Source organism: Equus asinus, chromosome 28 (genome assembly GCF_041296235.1).
Source record: "Equus asinus isolate D_3611 breed Donkey chromosome 28, EquAss-T2T_v2, whole genome shotgun sequence".
NCBI classification, from domain to species: Eukaryota; Metazoa; Chordata; class Mammalia; order Perissodactyla; family Equidae; genus Equus; species Equus asinus.
Genome location: NC_091817.1, coordinates 32,505,741 through 32,522,010, shown reverse-complemented (window position 1 = coordinate 32,522,010; position 16,270 = coordinate 32,505,741). Strand labels below are relative to the sequence as shown.

Below are 16,270 nucleotides of genomic sequence, written 5' to 3'. Positions count from 1 at the left end.
GCGGCAGGCCCCGCCTCCGGCAGCGGTTGCCCGCCCTCCCCGCGCGCTCTGGGACTATCCTTGGCTCCACCCTCTTCCTCGGCCCCACCTCCTTCTGGCTCCGCCCCTCCTAGGCGGCGTCCGGTCCGGCCCGGCCCAGACTACAGAGTGAGTTAGTTGAGTAGACGCGGCGGTGGGGCTGGGACCCGCCCGGAGGCGCGCAGTGCAAGCCAGTGGCAGAGCCATGGCGGGAGGGGAAGACCGGGGGGACGGGGAACCGGAATCTGTGGTGACCGTGCGGGTGCAGTACCTGGAGGACACCGATCCCTTCTCATGTGCCAACTTGCCGGAGCCGCGCCGGGCCCCCACCTGCTGCCTCGACGCGGCGCTGCCCCTGGGTGCGCAGATACCCACGCTGCACCGCCTGCTGGGGGCGCCGCTCAAGGTGAGGGGGGCCGGAGAAAGGTTGGGGGCGATCGAAGGTTCAGGATCGGCGATTAAAGCCTCTGGGAGGTGCCCCTAGGGGAGAGGCTGGAGCGGGTGTGTTCCTGCGGGAACGTCTTCGGTTGAGGCCACAAGGTTCATGCTGCCTCGCTGGCGGGGGCTGCCTCTTAAGTTGAGGGGAAGCTGAAGAAGGGAGATGGGAGCTTCTGGTCTGCGCCACCCGGGCTGCCCCTCCAAGTGAGGCCCACCTAGGGAGATGCTCGGGGTCCACTCGCTGCCTGTCTGCCTACGTAACTGCTCCCGAGAGGGTGACTGTAGATATTTGGGTGGTAGCGGACCCAGGAGGCGGAGTTGGGGAGGGGCCAGCTTCCACCTGCTTCAGGTGAGATGGGGGCGGGACCACGAGGAGGGGCAGACCCGGGGCGGGTCACTAGAGGTAGCAAAGGCTTCGAGCGGGGTCTGGAGGCTGGATTGGGTCCTGTGGGATAGAGTGTTGCCCTAGCAGGTGAGGGCCCGGCTTGGGAGTGCCGGTGGAGAAGAGACTTCACGGGGTGAGCGGAGTCCCCAGGAAGCGGCCCGGCCCAGGACACGCCGAGCGCGGGAGGCTGCGCTGGTGGAATAGCCCTTTGAGTCACCGCTCCCACCGTCCCGTACACTCGCAGACGCTGGCCCACGGCTGGAAGGGAGGGGGCGGGCCGGGCTAATTTTAAACCGCCGGCCTGCCCTAGTTTGCCTGCGCCCCGGAGCTGACTCGTGCACAGTGCCGGGGGAGGCCTTTTTCCAGATGGCCGGCCCTACCTCCCCTCCCGCTCGCGGCGCTCAGCCCCCCGCAGGCAGCCCTTTCCGGCACACTGAGTTTCCGGGCCAGGACTGTGGGAGAAGCGCTACCATCCCTGGGGGTTCCCCTCCAGTCCGTTCGCTCCGAGTGGCGAGGAAGAGAGAGAGTTTGTGGTGGTGCGCTCCCCTGCTCCTAGCCTTAGCTGGGCGCCGAGTTGCGTAAACTTGCCCCCCGGGCCCGGGGTCTCTCCTGGAATGTGCCCCGGGCGCCGGGCCCCCAGCCTGCATTCCTTGCTCTGCGGACCAGCCCCGCCTCCGAGCGCGGGCGGGAGAGGTGGTAAGACTATTATCCTCAGGAGTGGCGCGTGTCTCGGCAGAGCCCGGACTTCAAGGCCACGGCTTGAAGGTTGCAGCACACTGCCCACTCCAAACTTTTGATGCACCCTCCCCCACCACCCCGCCCTGTTCAAAGAGGCAAACTAAAGTGGGCCTGGAAGAAGTATGTCCAGCCCAAGACCACCTCCCATTCAGGATGGGCACTGGGGAGAAAGGGGTGCTGAACTGGGGCCAGGATACTGCCTCCAGGCTCCTGGAACTCCTGCTGCTGAAATAAGCCTGGAGCACTACAGAGAACACAGTATTCCTCCATCCTCCACTCTAAGACAGGACTTAGCCCTGACACCCCTCTCCCCAATTAGGGGCAGCTTTGGGAAGTCAGCTACAGGAAAGAGGCTCAGAAGCACCCCTTACTTCTCCCCTTCATTTAGGGACCCATCTCTCTCCCCACCAGGTGTTCTGCCCTCTGTTGTTTACTCCCTGAGGACACTACTGAGCTTGGATAGAGAATGTGTTAAGTCCCCCACAACTCGGTTCTTCCCGGTCTCCCCACTTTCAGGATATCCCACTTGGTGTACCTGAGGACTGCCATATCCCCCACAGGCAGGATATGGGGGCAGGCACACTGGGTTACCACGGTGCTTGGAGCCAGGACTCCCTGGGGCTGGCAGCTGTGCCAGGAATGGTCAGATGCACTGTGATGTGCTCGTCCCAAATATAAACTGTGACCACAGCCCCAGAATAGAACATTGGAGGAAGAAAGGCTGAGAATAGGGTAGGGGCAGGGACATCAGAGAGCTGAGGGAGGGGGAGCAGGGCCCCTCCTTGCAGGAAATGTCAACAGCTCGTTCCTCCCCTAGGCCTATAAGTGTGTGCCCCATGGGTACAGATAGGACTCAGGCCTGCCTCAGTAGCCCTCTAGAGGGAAGAGGTGGCCCAGAAACCCAGCAGTCCCTGTCCCAGGCTGTAGAGCAGAAAGAAGAGGAAGGGGTTCTCTCCTCATTGCTTCTTCCTCTGTACAGTTGTCCAGCAGGGGAACAGGACACAGCCAAATGATGTCTGCCTTCCCACTCTGGGCACTGATCTCCATCATCCCTGCAGACCCTGCCTCCTCCTGGAATATACAGAGACCCAGCCTACCTTCTCTCTGGAGCTCCACCCCACACACCCCATTGGGCTGGGCCTAGCCTATAGAGTTCCCCAGGGGGCTTCCTTTTTAAAGGATTCAGAGCTTTCAGGTCTGAGTAGGCCTTGCTCATTTCCTCCCAGTCTAGGAGGAAGCTCCTGGCCACAGCCTCTGACTCATCTCCTGGCCCTTGGGTGGGGGAGGGTCCTGGCAGTGCCTTGGGCCATGCTTGGTGTCCCCAGGGGAAATCAGGAGTATCTCTCTTTCTCTGTGCAAGAGCCTCTCCCAGCCCAGGAAAGAACCTGGCCCACTGGCCTTACGTCTTATCTCTTTACCCAGAGCTGCCCAGTCCAGCCCTCCCTGCTACCCTTTGCCCTTCTGGGTGGTGCCTTAGGAGCTCCTCCCAGAAACCCTCAGGCCCTGCCACATCTGGGATAGCACTGACTTCTCCCTGGACTCTGGGCAGGGGGACCTGGGTGCTGCTCTGACCCTGATACACAGGCCAGAGGAATGCCCTACTCCTGGCAGCAAGATTAACCCTAGAAATTACCAGCAACTTTGATTCCCCAGCTGTGGCTAAAGATCAGAGTAGGACAGGGATGGCACGGTCCCTAAGTGTTTCCTGACCTTGCCCCTTCCTACTCCAGCCTCAGTTTCCCCCTCAGAAGCAGTTAAGGCAAGGGGGCTAAAGTGTGAACCTGAACTGCTGGGACAAGGACCAACTGGAGGGGTCCCAGAGGATGCTTAAGGGTAAGATGGGGTGCTCTAATGATGAACTGAGCCCTGATATGGAGGTTTCTTTGGGAAACTATAGAAGATGGGGATGTGGGCATGAGTCATGGCCTCTTCCCAGCTTTCCCTGGGGTCGGCATGTCCAATTTGCTGATCATTCTGGGCTAGAGAGCCTGGACCGCAGCCTGATGAGGGACCCCAGGACCTAGGTCCTGGCAGAAGTAGGCACTGCTACACCAGCATGTATGGTGTATATATGTGTGTGTGTGTGTGTATTTATTTGTGCTCCCTTGCTGCAACTGGGAGGACCAGTTTGGGGTATTTGCAGAGTCCAGAGAACTGAGGGGTGATCTCCAGCCCTTGGCAAGCCTTCAGGCCCCAGACCTCGCTCCTCTTCCCCTCCACGGTTCCCTGGAGCACTTCCAAATTCCATCCACCCAAGATCTAGGTCAGTTAGCCCTGGTTCCATTCCTAGAATGGGGCAAATTCACTGAATTTCTGAGCCATGTTTTCCTCATCTGTAAGATTATCGGGAGAATTCAACAAAATAGGCAACTCAGTGGCCTAGAGGAGGCATAACAAATGTGAGTTTCCCTGTTCAGGGCCCATCCATGTCATCTAATCCAGGAAGTCATGGTCTAGTTGGAGACCCAAGATAACAAGAAAGGAGGATCATCAGAGCACAGGGTCTTGTGTTTCTGGGAAAGGAGAAGAAAAAGGCAGTTAACAAATTATTTCCTAAAACAAGAGTCTTTCAGTGTAAAATTCTGCTGTCTTCTCCATCTTCCTTGGGCATGGCCCTGGCATATTCATTCTCACCTGATTACACTGTTATCAAAAGTATCCAGGAGTATACACCATGGACCCCTGAGCTTGGCCTCCATATAAAACCATATGTAACCAGTTGGTTCAGGCTTCCAGAAAAGCCTAAGCCCAGAGAATCAAGAGAAAAGTGGGCTGGAGGCTGAAGTGAGGGGCTGAGCCTGGGAAGAATGGGGGAGGGACTCCACCACAAGAGAGACAGCAGAGAAGTGCAGAAGACAAGAGCCAGGAGGGAATCAAGCATGTGGGTCCATACTATATGCTGACCTGAAGCACTGTCAGCAGGGACCAGGGTTTGGGCTTACTCTGGCCTGGCCCAGCCCCAGGGTGTGAGAAACAAGGCCCAGAGGTTTGGCTCTCAGAATGGTGACCCCAGGAAGGGGCCAGGGGTGTGAGGGACAAGCATCACCCAGCTGGCAGGAAGTCTCCACTGTTTGCTGCATGCCTGACCCTAGCTCACCACGGCCCATCTCCAGCCAGGACAGACAGCTTGGGGTGGGGGTCATTGTTCTAGAAGCTTTGGTCTGGCTGTTATCTCTGGACCTCCTCCCCAGAAATGAGGCCCTGGCAGGATTAGACAGGTGAAGTGGCTAGGGAGGCCATGGATACCACCACAGAGGGAAAGGGATTAAACCTGGTCATCCGAGGAGGGTGGGGGTGGTGGAGCACTTAGTCTGCAGGACTCTGCCCCAAATGGATGCAGGCTTCCCAGGTATCCTGGAAGGAGAGGGCATTCTCTGCTCACTTGGGATTAGAGCATGCAAGTATGCTTGCAGGAAGGGAAGAGAGTGTGCTGGGCCTGAGCCTTCTGAGTATGCTTCTTGGGCCTGTGCATGGTCAGTGAGCATATGTATACCTTACCATATACCTGGCTGTGTGAGCAATTACCAGGTGTAATCTGATCACCTCTCCAGTGTTTACCTTTACAGTACTCCACCCCTCCCCTTTCTTAGCACCCATGGCAGGTGTGCTTCTACATTTATGTGTGGCCTTTTTCTGAGTCAAGCCTGCCTGCCCCCTTTGCCCCCTCATTGGGCTGGAAGGCAAGGAAGGCAGAGGCAGCGTCTCAGCACCTGAAACCAGCCTGGTTCGTGAATGTCTGAATGAATGAGCTAGTCTATATGTGTGTGATTTGGGGGATCCCTGAGGGGGTTTGTGGCTCTGGGGGAGATATGGTTCTGTAGGGTCCCAGAATCCTCCAGTCCAAGGTGGAAGGAAATCAGCTGTGCCTGGTTGGGGGAGGGGTGGGTAGGCTGCTGAGTCACCTTGTGGGAAGAGCGGTCAGGAGGAATGTGGGGTTGCCCTCAGTTGAGCTGACCCTGGATGAAGTACCCCAGCCCTGGGGCCTTGCTGCCCCATCTCAAGCCTGTTCCCAGTAGACCCTGGAGAAGATGATTCTGCTCCCAGGGAGGGAAGAGAGGCCAGGCCCGCCCATGGCCTGGGGAGGGCAAGCAGCCAGGCAGGAAGTGGGACAGAGAACAGGCTGGAGTGTTTGTCCTATGTCCCATGTCCCAGGCGGGGGTGGGGTGGGGTGGGGGGGCATCACCCGAGGGCCTCACAGGCCAAACTGCCAGGAAGGAGCTGGGTCAGGCTCTCAGGAATGAGCAGAGGCGCTAAGCAGAGGCAGGGGTAGGGGCTGCTGCTGGACTCCCTTCCCCCCAGGGGACCAAGGGCAGCTGGAAGCCCTTGGGCTGAGTCCAGAGCAGGGCAGGGCTGACGAAACAGGAGGACAAATGTTGGGGTTGACTTTCCCAGTAAGATGAAGACCAGAGACACCCTGCCTCTCCAGAGGTGGGCTCTCCCTGGGCCATGACACCTCAAAGGTGGGGGGCCACTCAAGTCAAAGGGACTTTGCCAAGTCCTGCACACTGGTGCTGTGCTATGGGGGAGGTGTCTGTGAGAGGCACAGTGCTGCCTCAGACTCTCCAGAGTCACCTCACCAGGCCTCTCTACAGGCACTTCTCAAGGGGCCAAGTGTCATGCCAGGTGGTGGTAGAGGGGAGCCAGCTCAGGGGGAGGGAGACATGGGAAGCAGACACATGGATGGAACGTGTGCCTTCTTGTTGCAAGGCAGGTTTCGGGGACTCACTGTAGACTGACTGAGTCAGACTCTAAAATTTGGTCTTCAATAGACCCCTTGGAGACCTCTGAGGTCCAGCTAGGACCATGGTAACTGTGACCCACTTGGGGGCAAGGCAAAGACCCTGAGGCCTGGAGTGACTGAGAGCCTATGGATTAGTCCCAACTCCTCACTGTCTTATTCAGGGAGACACACACACACACAGCCCCCTCTCAGCTGGGTTTGCACCTGTCAGCATTCTTAACACTTTCTCCCTGGGCTTGAATGTTTTGTGGCTGCAGCTTATCACCCCGAAGGGTTGTGAACTTCCTCGAAGGTAGGAACTTCCTCCTATCTTCTCTCCTTTCCCCTCCCTCATTCATGTTTGTTAGCTCAACAAACATTCAGTGAGCACTTACTGTGTGCCACGTGCTGTGCTAGGCTCTGCAGATATAGCATGGGGCAGGACAGACATGGTGCCTGAACCCAGAGAACACGTGGCTAGTGAGGAAGGGGATGTGTGTCTAGGATATAATAATGCTGTGTGGAAGGCCTCAGAGGGGGTATACACACAGGGTGGAGTGGGTTATATAGCATTGACTAGAGAAGTTCAGGTATCTGGTATTTTCACCGTAAGTATTTTTGCCGCAAACATTTTTTTCCCGTAACTAATTGGCCGTAAGGCAATTTTACTGTAGAAGATGAAATAACAAAAAATAAAATAAGAGGAACATAAAAAAGGACATAATGAAACATGTAGTACATACCTGGACTACATTTAAATGTTCCATCATATGCCTAATCCTTATATTTCACCAAATCATCTAAGCCAGATTCTGTGCCAATTACCAAAATTCTGTCCCCATCACATTCTCCGCTATCAAATAGCAAAAAATGGGGGCCGTGTCCGTGACCGAGTGGTTAAGTTTGTGCGCTCCACTTCAGTGGCCCAGGGTTTTGCCAGTTCGAATCCTGGGCACAGACATGGCCCCACTCATCAAGCCATGCTGAGGCGGCATCCCACATGCCACAAGTAGAAGGACCCACAACTACAAATACACAACTATGTACCGGGGGCTTTGGAGAGAAAAAGGAAAAATAAAATCTTTAAAAAAATAACAAAAAATTTTCACCGTTTTCAAGAAACTTATCAGGAATCATATAACCATTTCTTTTGTGGGAGGCGGGGACAGAAGGAGGAGCCTGATTCTTCTTTTGCCTCCAACTTCTAATATTGAGTAATAAATTTGGTAACAACAGCATTAGGGAACAAGCTGTTGTATCTAAATTAGCTAAAGAATTGATAATTAATGCTCTTGAAGGCTGTTGTGAATGACTAGCCACCTCTTTTATATTTGCCATAGCTTGGTAACTTTTGCTTTTGATGGGTGGGAGGGGATGACTGCTTACCAAAGGATTTGCACACTGATGTGTTATCATTTTCTAGTATAGTATGCAATCTGGCTTTCCACTCTCTTATTTCACACTTTCAGTAAGTTTTGTTACCCTATTTTCTAGTCAAAACCAAACTGTCAACCAGTTATTTTATATTATATGGCAAAATTGCCTTACGTCCAGTTAGTTATGTGGCAAATGTGTTTGCAGCAAAAATGCAAAGATGTCTACGGCAAAGATGCTTAGGGTAAAAGTACCTAGAACCCTAATCTGAAACCTAAAGAATGGGCGGGTGTTAGCCAGGAGAAGACATAGCACATACAAAGGGGCAGAAAGCCTGGCATCTGCGATATATGGGCTTTGCATATAGTAGGCACATGACATCCGACTGCTGAAGGAATGCATGGCTGCAGTGCAGACCCTTGTAGTGTGCCTCTGGGCCAGCGCGCTGAGTGGGAGGTAGGAGCTCACAGGTCTCCATACATACCCCTGCCACCTCTTTCCCAGCCCTGACAGCTGTTCCCTTTGCCCTCAGCTAGAGGACTGTGCCCTGCAAGTGTCTCCCTCTGGATACTACCTGGACCCTGAGCTGTCCCTGGAAGAGCAGCGGGAGATGCTGGAGGGCTTCTATGAAGAGATCAGGTCAGAGCTGATGGGACCAGGAAGGCAAGGCTGGCCCCCATCATTTCCCCCACCAGGGGTTGGTTCAAGTGTCAGCAGCCAAGACACCTGATCTCTAGCCTGGGCTATGGGTCACCTCCCAGGAACTGTACCAGGGGAATGGCACAGTGTTACCTGCTGCCCCAGATAGGAGTAAGGGGCTCTTCCACATACCTGAGATACCTGTGGTTGTACAAACCCGCCTGTCTGGCTAACCCTTGGGCCCTTGGAGGAGCAGTTGAGGAGGAAGGAGCTGGGCCAGAGTTGCCATGTGGAGAGGTCTTTGGCTGCCTTGGCCTAGGGGGAGGGACCCTGAGGGATGGGCTGGGAGCTGCTGACTGGACTGCTTGATTCTAGCAAAGGGCGGAAGCCTACGCTGATCCTGCGGACCCAGCTCTCCGTGAGGGTTAATGCCATCTTGGGTAAGTGTGTGAGGGCATCAGTGTCCAGCAACACCCCCCCACACACACACAGCCCAGCTGGCTCAGTTTCTTTCAGGCCTGTGCTGGACAGTGGACAAGGCAGATCAGAGACAAGATTTGTGGCCCCTCCCCATTCCTATCCTGACCTCTCCTTCCAGGGCCAGGGTTAATGCCACAGCTAGACTGTGGTGGGGGCTGCCCAGAATCAGGGAAATGGAGGAGGGGATGAGGGCTTCAAGAGTACTAGAATATTCTTTGGCAGGGGGTTGTGGTTGTGTCCCAGTAGAAGAGGGTGTCTGTGTCCTCTTGAGGTTTCCATGCCCACCTACCCCTTGCAGAAAAGTTGTATGGCTCCAGTGGCCCTGAGCTCCGCCGCTCCCTCTTCTCACTAAAGCAGATCTTCCAGGTGAGGCCCAGAGGTGGGCTGGGTGTGGGTATCCAGCTGGAGCCCCCCTAAACTCCTACATGGTGTCCCCAGGAGGACAAGGACCTGGTGCCTGAATTCGTGCATTCAGAGGGGCTGAGTTGCCTGATCCGTGTGGGTGCTGCTGCCGACCACAACTACCAGAGCTACATCCTCCGAGGTTAGCCCCACTCCTCCCCGATGGCCCCTGCCCTCGTCAACCCCTTACTGACCTCTTCTTGTTTATGTGTCCCCAGCACTAGGCCAGCTGATGCTTTTTGTGGATGGGATGCTAGGGGTGGTAGCTCACAGTGAGACCGTGCAGTGGCTGTACACACTGTGTGCCAGCCTGGTAAGTGGCCCTCCATGAAGCCATACATCCTTTCCCACTGCCTCTCACTGGGCCTCAGTTTCCTCTTCTGCAAAGTGGGCTGGAATGGAGTGAGTCTGAGGCCCCTCTAAGCCTAGAAGGCACTTCAACACCTGGGCCTGGAGCCAGAGTCTTTCTGCTTAGACTCTCCTGTCTGGGTCCAGCCCCAGAAGCCCTTCCCCCTCCCCACCAGGAGCTGGCACAAGTCTGGCCCAAGCCCCACTCATATGTGTTGACCCCTCCCCCCAGTCCCGCTTGGTAGTGAAGACAGCCCTGAAGCTGCTCCTGGTATTTGTGGAATACTCTGAGAACAACGCACCGCTGTTCATCTGTGCAGTCAACTCTGTGGCCAGCGCTACCGGTCAGAGACTGTCCCTCCTTCCCCCACCACTCAGAGCCCTCTCTCCTACCTGTCCCCCTATGACTGCTCCCTTTTCTGTGTGGCAGGTGCTCTTCCATGGGCCAATCTTGTGTCTATCCTGGAGGAGAAGAATGGTGCTGACCCCGAGTTGCTGGTGTACACAGTCACACTCATCAACAAGGTGTGTGTCGGGGGGAGAACCAAGCGCCAATTCTGGGCCTCTAGGGCTCTTGACTTCTGGTCCCCATCAGCCTTAACCTTGCCCTCGCCTCTCCACCTTCCAGACACTGGCAGCGCTCCCAGATCAGGACTCCTTCTATGACGTGACGGATGCACTGGAGCAGCAGGGCATGGAGGCACTGGTCCAGCGCCTCTTGGGCACTGCGGGCACTGATGTCGACCTGCGTGCCCAGCTTGTGCTTTACGAGGTGGGCTGGGCTGCCAGGGCTCGACTGGGGGTGAGAGGAGGGGATAGAGAGGGCGCAGTTCCCCAGCATTCCATCCCACCTACGTGGGCCTCAGCCACTCACATCTGGGCGCACCTCTGCTAGAGCGCCCTGCGGTTGGAGGATGGAGACATCGAGGAAGCCGCCCCAGGTGGGCGGCGGGAGCGCCGAAAGCCGTCTTCAGAGGAGGGCAAGAGGAGCCGCCGATCTCTAGAAGGCGGGGGCTGCCCTGTGCGCGCCCCTGAGCCTGGGTAAGAACGCGCCTCGTCAGATGGGGAGGGGTGGATTGGCCGGCCCGTAGCCTATCTCCTGACAGGCCCCGACTCCAGCCCCTCAGGCCTCGCCTCGCCGACAGGCCCCGCCTCCAGCCCCACAAGCCCCGCCTCGCCGCTAGCCCCCACCTCCTCCTCCACCGGCCCTGCTCCACCGACAGGCCCCACCTCCAGCCCGGTGGGCCCTGCCTCTGGCCTCCGTACCTCGGTGAGCCTCTTTCCTACCATCTCCGTGGCGCCCTCCTCCGACAGCTCCTGCGAGAGGAGCATCTACAAGTAAGTAGAGAGACAGAGGCCGTCCTCGGAGTCCTCCCTCCAACTGTCCCTCTGCTTTGCGCCCCTCCACAGGCCCTCCGCCTCCTCTGCCCAAACGCGTGCTTTCTCTCTTTCTTTCCAGACTTCACCAAACTGCTCCTGTTTGGTAAGTGACTGCTGAGGGGTGGGGTTCAGCTCTGACTGGACCTCCTCCTCCTGCGGTTTCTCTTTATCTCTTTCTGGCATTCCCCCATCTTTGCCACTTGTCCTCTGTCTCCCTACCCCCATCTGTCTTTGTGTTTCTCTGTTACTGACTCTCTTGTTCTGCTCTGTCCTTGTCTCATACAGCACCCTTCCTGCTTCATGTGTCTCTCCCCTCCACTTCCAGTTTCCTCATGTCATGCCTCCCCCACCCCCCTTCTCTTCCCACTGTGGTGAGAAGGAACCTCTGGTATCACTGCCCTGCTCTGTGTGGGTGTGAACAACTGGGCTTTGGGGCGGAGCAGGCACCACAATTACCATCTCTTCCTCTCATCCCCCCACCCAGGGCCCCTGAGAGCCCACCTGTCCCCCAGTCCCCTACTGGGCAGGCCAGGCTGGAGTAAGTACAGAAGCCAGCCTGCCAGGCCTGCCATGTGCTCAGGGCTTCAGCATTGCTTCCCCCAGCGGGGGTTCCACGTGCCTGATGCAGCCAGAGCTGGGGAACCCTCAGGCCCCTTCTCTCCCAGACTTGTGCCTCCTCAGTTACCCAAGTACTGAGTTCACTGGGGTATTAGTAGTCCTTGTGCTCCAATAGTGACACTTTAACAGCTTCCACCAGAGATGAGGACATGGACTCCCAACCATTCTCCATGTCCTCAGCCCAGGAATAGGGCAAGGAGGGGATCTAGGGTGCTGTGTGGTGTGGAGGTGGAGGAGCAACCTAGGGCTAAGGGAAGGCCAGGGAGTGAGGGCCAACAGAGGCTGGAGGGGCCACAAAAGAGACAGTGGATCACATTCATGACTTCAGCATAAACTGAGTGCCTGCTGTTTACCAGGCCTTTTCTGGGCATAGGCCATAGCTCTCAGAAGATACCAGACGTGCTAAGGGATGGAGAGCCTGGTGTGCCCATTGGGACAGCTATCCCCTTCCCCTGCTTTAAGGGCCTTTTTCTAGAATAAGCATAGTGAGCAAGAACAGCAGCAAAGTTGCAAGTTAGGTATTAAGTAGAACTTCTCCCTGTGTGTTGACCTGGGAGTGCTGGGTTGGAAGTGACCCTCCCCAGCTGTGGAGGACTGAACAGGAGCTGCCTTGGGGAGCAGGTCCTGGGTTGCTGAGCGCATGGACTGTTCCCTGTGTGTCTGTGTGTGCCTGCAATTAGGGGCAGTGCCCAGGGGCCCAGCAAGGCATGTGCACCACCCTGGGCTGGGGTATGTCAGACATCCTTACTGACAGGTGCCTCCCCCCAGAGCCCGGTTCCTGGAGAATGTGGCAGCGGCGGAAACAGAGAAGCAGGCTGCGCTGGCCCAGGGCCGGGCAGAGACGCTGGCTGGGGCCATGCCTGATGAGGTGGATAGGCACCCAGGTGAGTAGGTGGGTGGGCAGAATCCACACGTGTTGCCCTGTTGCCCCACAGAGGGCATGATGCTGACAGCTGCTTCCTTTCTTCTAGATACCCGGAAACTATGGGACTCCCCAGAACCAGCCCCTGCACCCAGAACACCCCAGAGCCCTACCCCCCGAGTCCTACTCCGGGCCCAGCAGAGTCTTGAGCCAGAGCCCGAGGAGACACTGGCCTCACCAAGCCCCAAGGTTGAGCCCATCCGGGAATTCCCTATCCGTATACCCAAGCTCTGCATTGGGGACCTGGACTTCTCAGATCTGGGGGAGGATGAAGACCAGGACATGCTGAACACAGAGTCTGTGGAGGCTGGGAAAGGGGTCCTGCCCCCACCACCCCCAGTGCCTCTGCTCTCTGGAGGCCCCCCGCCTCCTCCACCCCCACCTCCCCCACTCATCAAAAGCCCATTCCCACCACCTCCACCCCTGGCTGCCCCTCCTCCTCCTTCAGTACCTGATGGCCTAGCCCTCCCTACAAAGAGGAAGACAGTAAAACTTTTCTGGCGGGAGCTAAAGCTGGCTGGGGGCCATGGAGGCTCTCAGAGCCACTTTGGTCCTTGTCCCACCCTGTGGGCCTCACTGGAGCCTGTCTCAGTGGACACAGCCCGGCTGGAACACCTGTTCGAGTCCCGTGCCAAGGACGTGCTGCCTTCCAAGGTAAACACACCCTCATCTAGAGAAGGGAGGGAATCAGCTCAAGGGTCTGAACTCCTGGGGCTGCCACTCGTTTCCCACACGGGGAAACCGAAGCAAAGAAAGGAATAGGGGCTTGTCTGAGGTCTCTCAACAAGGGATCAGCAGAGCCCTAACTAGAATCTAAGCTCATCCCAAGGTCTTACACATCCCTGATCCCCAGTTGTGAGGTGACCCCACCATTTGGCCATTTGGGGGGGCTTGGACTGTCCTCTTAAATTGTTGCCCCAGCTAATACCTTTCCCAATCTTACATTGCCCTTCCCCCAACCTCAAAGAAAGCTGGTGAGGGCCGCCGGACAATGACCACAGTGCTGGATCCCAAGCGCAGCAACGCCATCAACATTGGCCTAACCACACTGCCACCTGTGCACGTCATCAAGGCGGCCCTGCTCAATTTTGATGAGTTTGCTGTCAGCAAGGATGGCATTGAGGTGGGGATACCCAGCTCGGGGTGTGAGAGGGAGGTGGGAGCTCCAGCCCTCTCCTTTGGTCAGTGGGCATTTCCTGTCCCTCCAGGAGTGGGCATGGGCTTGGCATTTTTTCAGAACAGTCCCCAGACTCTGAGGATCCCCAAGATGACCTAGGGAGGAGTCAAAACCAATGCCTGAGGCCTCAGGCCAGCACTGAGGGACCTTTGTGGGGTGGTGGTTGTATCCTTAGAAGCTACTGACCATGATGCCCACGGATGAGGAGCGGCAGAAGATCGAGGAGGCCCATCTGGCCAATCCTGACATACCCCTGGGCCCAGCCGAGAATTTCCTGATGATTCTTGCCTCCATTGGGGCCCTGGCTGCTCGGCTACAACTCTGGGCCTTCAAGCTGGACTATGACAGCATGGAGCGGGTACCTGGGTCATGGAGTGGGACAGGCAGTGGGGGCAGGTGAGAATGATGACAATGTAGTCTGAGAGTGCCTGGTCTCCCATACCAGGAAATTGCAGAACCACTATTTGATCTGAAAGTGGGTATGGAACAGCTGGTGCAAAATGCCACCTTCCGCTGCATCCTGGCCACCCTGCTGGCTGTGGGCAACTTCCTCAATGGCTCCCAGGTGAGTGACAGCACATGAGAGCTGGGGGCCAGGGCTCTTGAGGCAGCCAGGCCTAGGCTCAGACAGGGTCCTTTCAGAGCAGCGGCTTTGAACTGAGCTACCTGGAGAAGGTGTCAGAGGTGAAGGACACAGTGCGCCGGCAGTCACTGCTGCACCATCTCTGCTCCTTGGTGCTCCAGACCCGGCCTGATTCCTCCGACCTCTACTCAGAAATCCCTGCCCTGACCCGTTGTGCCAAGGTTAGCACCAGACCTGACTAAGACTGGCCACGGTACGAGGGAGGTGGCTTGCTGGGGCTGGCTTCTTCCCCTTCTCCCTATTTGGGCAGCTGTGCAGGGCTTGCTTGGCTACAGGTCTTTGTGTGGGCTGTGTCCTCTGCCGGAAACACTCCTTTGTCTATTGGCCTGGCTATACCTACTCAGTCTTTGTCTCAATTTACCTACCACTTCCCCCAAGAAACCTCTGTTCCCCATTGCATCAAATGGATTTGTCTGTCTCTTGCATTAGACTGTGAGCTTTTGGAGGATAGGGGCCAAATCTTGGCTATCTGTGTCTCTAGGGCCCAGGCTGGCCAGCCTGGCACAGAGGCAGCCTTAGGCAGTGTCTTTCTACAGGGGGGATAGCATGTGTACCCACTGCTTTTCCAGGTTGACTTTGAGCAGCTGACTGAGAACCTGGGGCAGCTAGAGCGCCGGAGCCGGGCAGCTGAGGAGAGTCTGCGGAGCTTGGCCAAGCACGAGCTGGCCCCAGCCCTGCGTGCCCGCCTCACCCACTTCCTGGCCCAGTGTGCCCGCCGTGTTGCCATGCTGCGGGTAGTGCACCGCCGTGTCTGCAACAGGTGGGGACATGGGCCAGAGGCAGGAACACCACCACCATCCCTCAAACCCCAAGCAGGACTCACCATCCCTCCCCACTCCAACTTGCCTAGGTTCCGTGCCTTCCTGCTGTACCTGGGGTACACTGCACAGGCAGCTCGCGAAGTGCGCATCATGCAGTTCTGCCATACGCTGCGGGAGTTCGCACTGGAGTATCGGACTTGCCGGGAACGGGTGCTGCAGCAGCAGCAGAAGCGGGCCACATACCGTGAGCGCAACAAGACCCGGGGACGCATGATCACTGAGGTCAGTGCCCCTTCCAGGTCTTGACTGCTACCCCCATGGTTTCCTCCCCCTACTTCCAGCTCACCATTTTCTCCTCCCCAGACAGAGAAGTTTTCTGGTGTGGCTGGGGAAGCCCCCAGCAACCCATCTGTCCCAGTGGCTGTGGGCAGCGGGCCAGGCCGGGGTGATGCCGACAGTCATGCCAGCATGAAGATTCTGCTCACCAGCAAGCCTGAGGACACCACACATGGTCGCCGCAGCAGAGGTGGGACCTGTGGCCACTGGGGGCAATGGGCTCTTAGGCCACCTCTGACTTCCCTATCTGGCCTCCCTCAGGCATGGTCCAGAACAGCTCCCCAGTCGTGCCCACAGCAGTGGGGCCCTCCACTGTACCCCCAGAAGAATCCCCAGGCTCCAGTTTACCCAGTGACACTTCAGATGAGATCATGGACCTGCTAGTGCAGTCAGTGACCAAGAGCAGTCCTCGCGCCTTAGCTGCTCGAGAACGCAAGCGTTCCCGTGGCAACCGCAAGTCTTGTGAGTACTCCTCACCCGCCTGCTGCTGCCTTAACCCCATCAACCCCCTCCAACCTTGCTCTGTCCTTGCAGTGAGGCGGACGTTGAAGAGCGGGCTCGGAGAGGACCTGGTGCAGGCACTGGGACTGAGCAAGGGTTCTGACCTGGAGGTGTGAAGGCGCTGCCTCCAGGACATCTTTCTGGGCCCCGGTCTGCAGTGCAAGAGACTGTAGAGTGAGGAGGGACCAGAGCAGAAGTGTGGGCCTCTTCTCAACTCCAGGGCCACTCTGTGCCCAGGGGTCAGTGCCTGGAGCAGTATTAGCTGTGTGTGCTTGTGTGCGTGTGTATGCATGTATGAGCTCCCTGAATGCATGGAGCATAATAAAATTTTCCTAGCTAATCCAAGAGCTGTTTTCTTCTTTCAAGGTACCCACTATGCTGAGTCTATAG

At 57.0% G+C, this 16,270-nt stretch overlaps 1 protein-coding gene across 8 annotated transcripts; it reads left to right on the top strand.

Moving 5' to 3' along the window:
- The first annotated feature begins 116 nt into the window (after positions 1-116).
- Positions 117-16,225, top strand: FHOD1 (formin homology 2 domain containing 1). 8 transcript variants are annotated; one of them, XM_070500174.1, is made up of 25 exons: positions 301-424; positions 3,310-3,412; positions 8,206-8,312; positions 8,688-8,752; positions 9,091-9,158; positions 9,231-9,336; positions 9,413-9,507; positions 9,775-9,886; positions 9,973-10,067; positions 10,171-10,314; positions 10,438-10,583; positions 10,662-10,880; positions 11,002-11,025; positions 11,407-11,460; positions 12,309-12,424; positions 12,512-13,116; positions 13,430-13,585; positions 13,815-13,997; positions 14,085-14,204; positions 14,282-14,443; positions 14,852-15,042; positions 15,133-15,325; positions 15,407-15,569; positions 15,641-15,841; positions 15,914-16,225. In XM_070500174.1, exons 3-25 carry the CDS (start codon positions 8,284-8,286, stop codon positions 15,994-15,996), a joined length of 3,330 nt encoding a protein of 1,109 aa, XP_070356275.1. In that variant the 5' UTR covers positions 301-424; positions 3,310-3,412; positions 8,206-8,283; the 3' UTR covers positions 15,997-16,225. The 8 variants fall into 8 exon arrangements, 6 of the variants coding, with proteins under 6 accessions (XP_044617639.2, XP_044617637.2, XP_070356274.1 ...); XR_011498927.1 differs by lacking the exon at positions 3,310-3,412 and having other exon boundaries at positions 131-424; positions 15,411-15,569; XM_044761702.2 differs by lacking the exon at positions 3,310-3,412 and having other exon boundaries at positions 133-424.
- Positions 16,226-16,270: the final 45 nt, after the last annotated feature.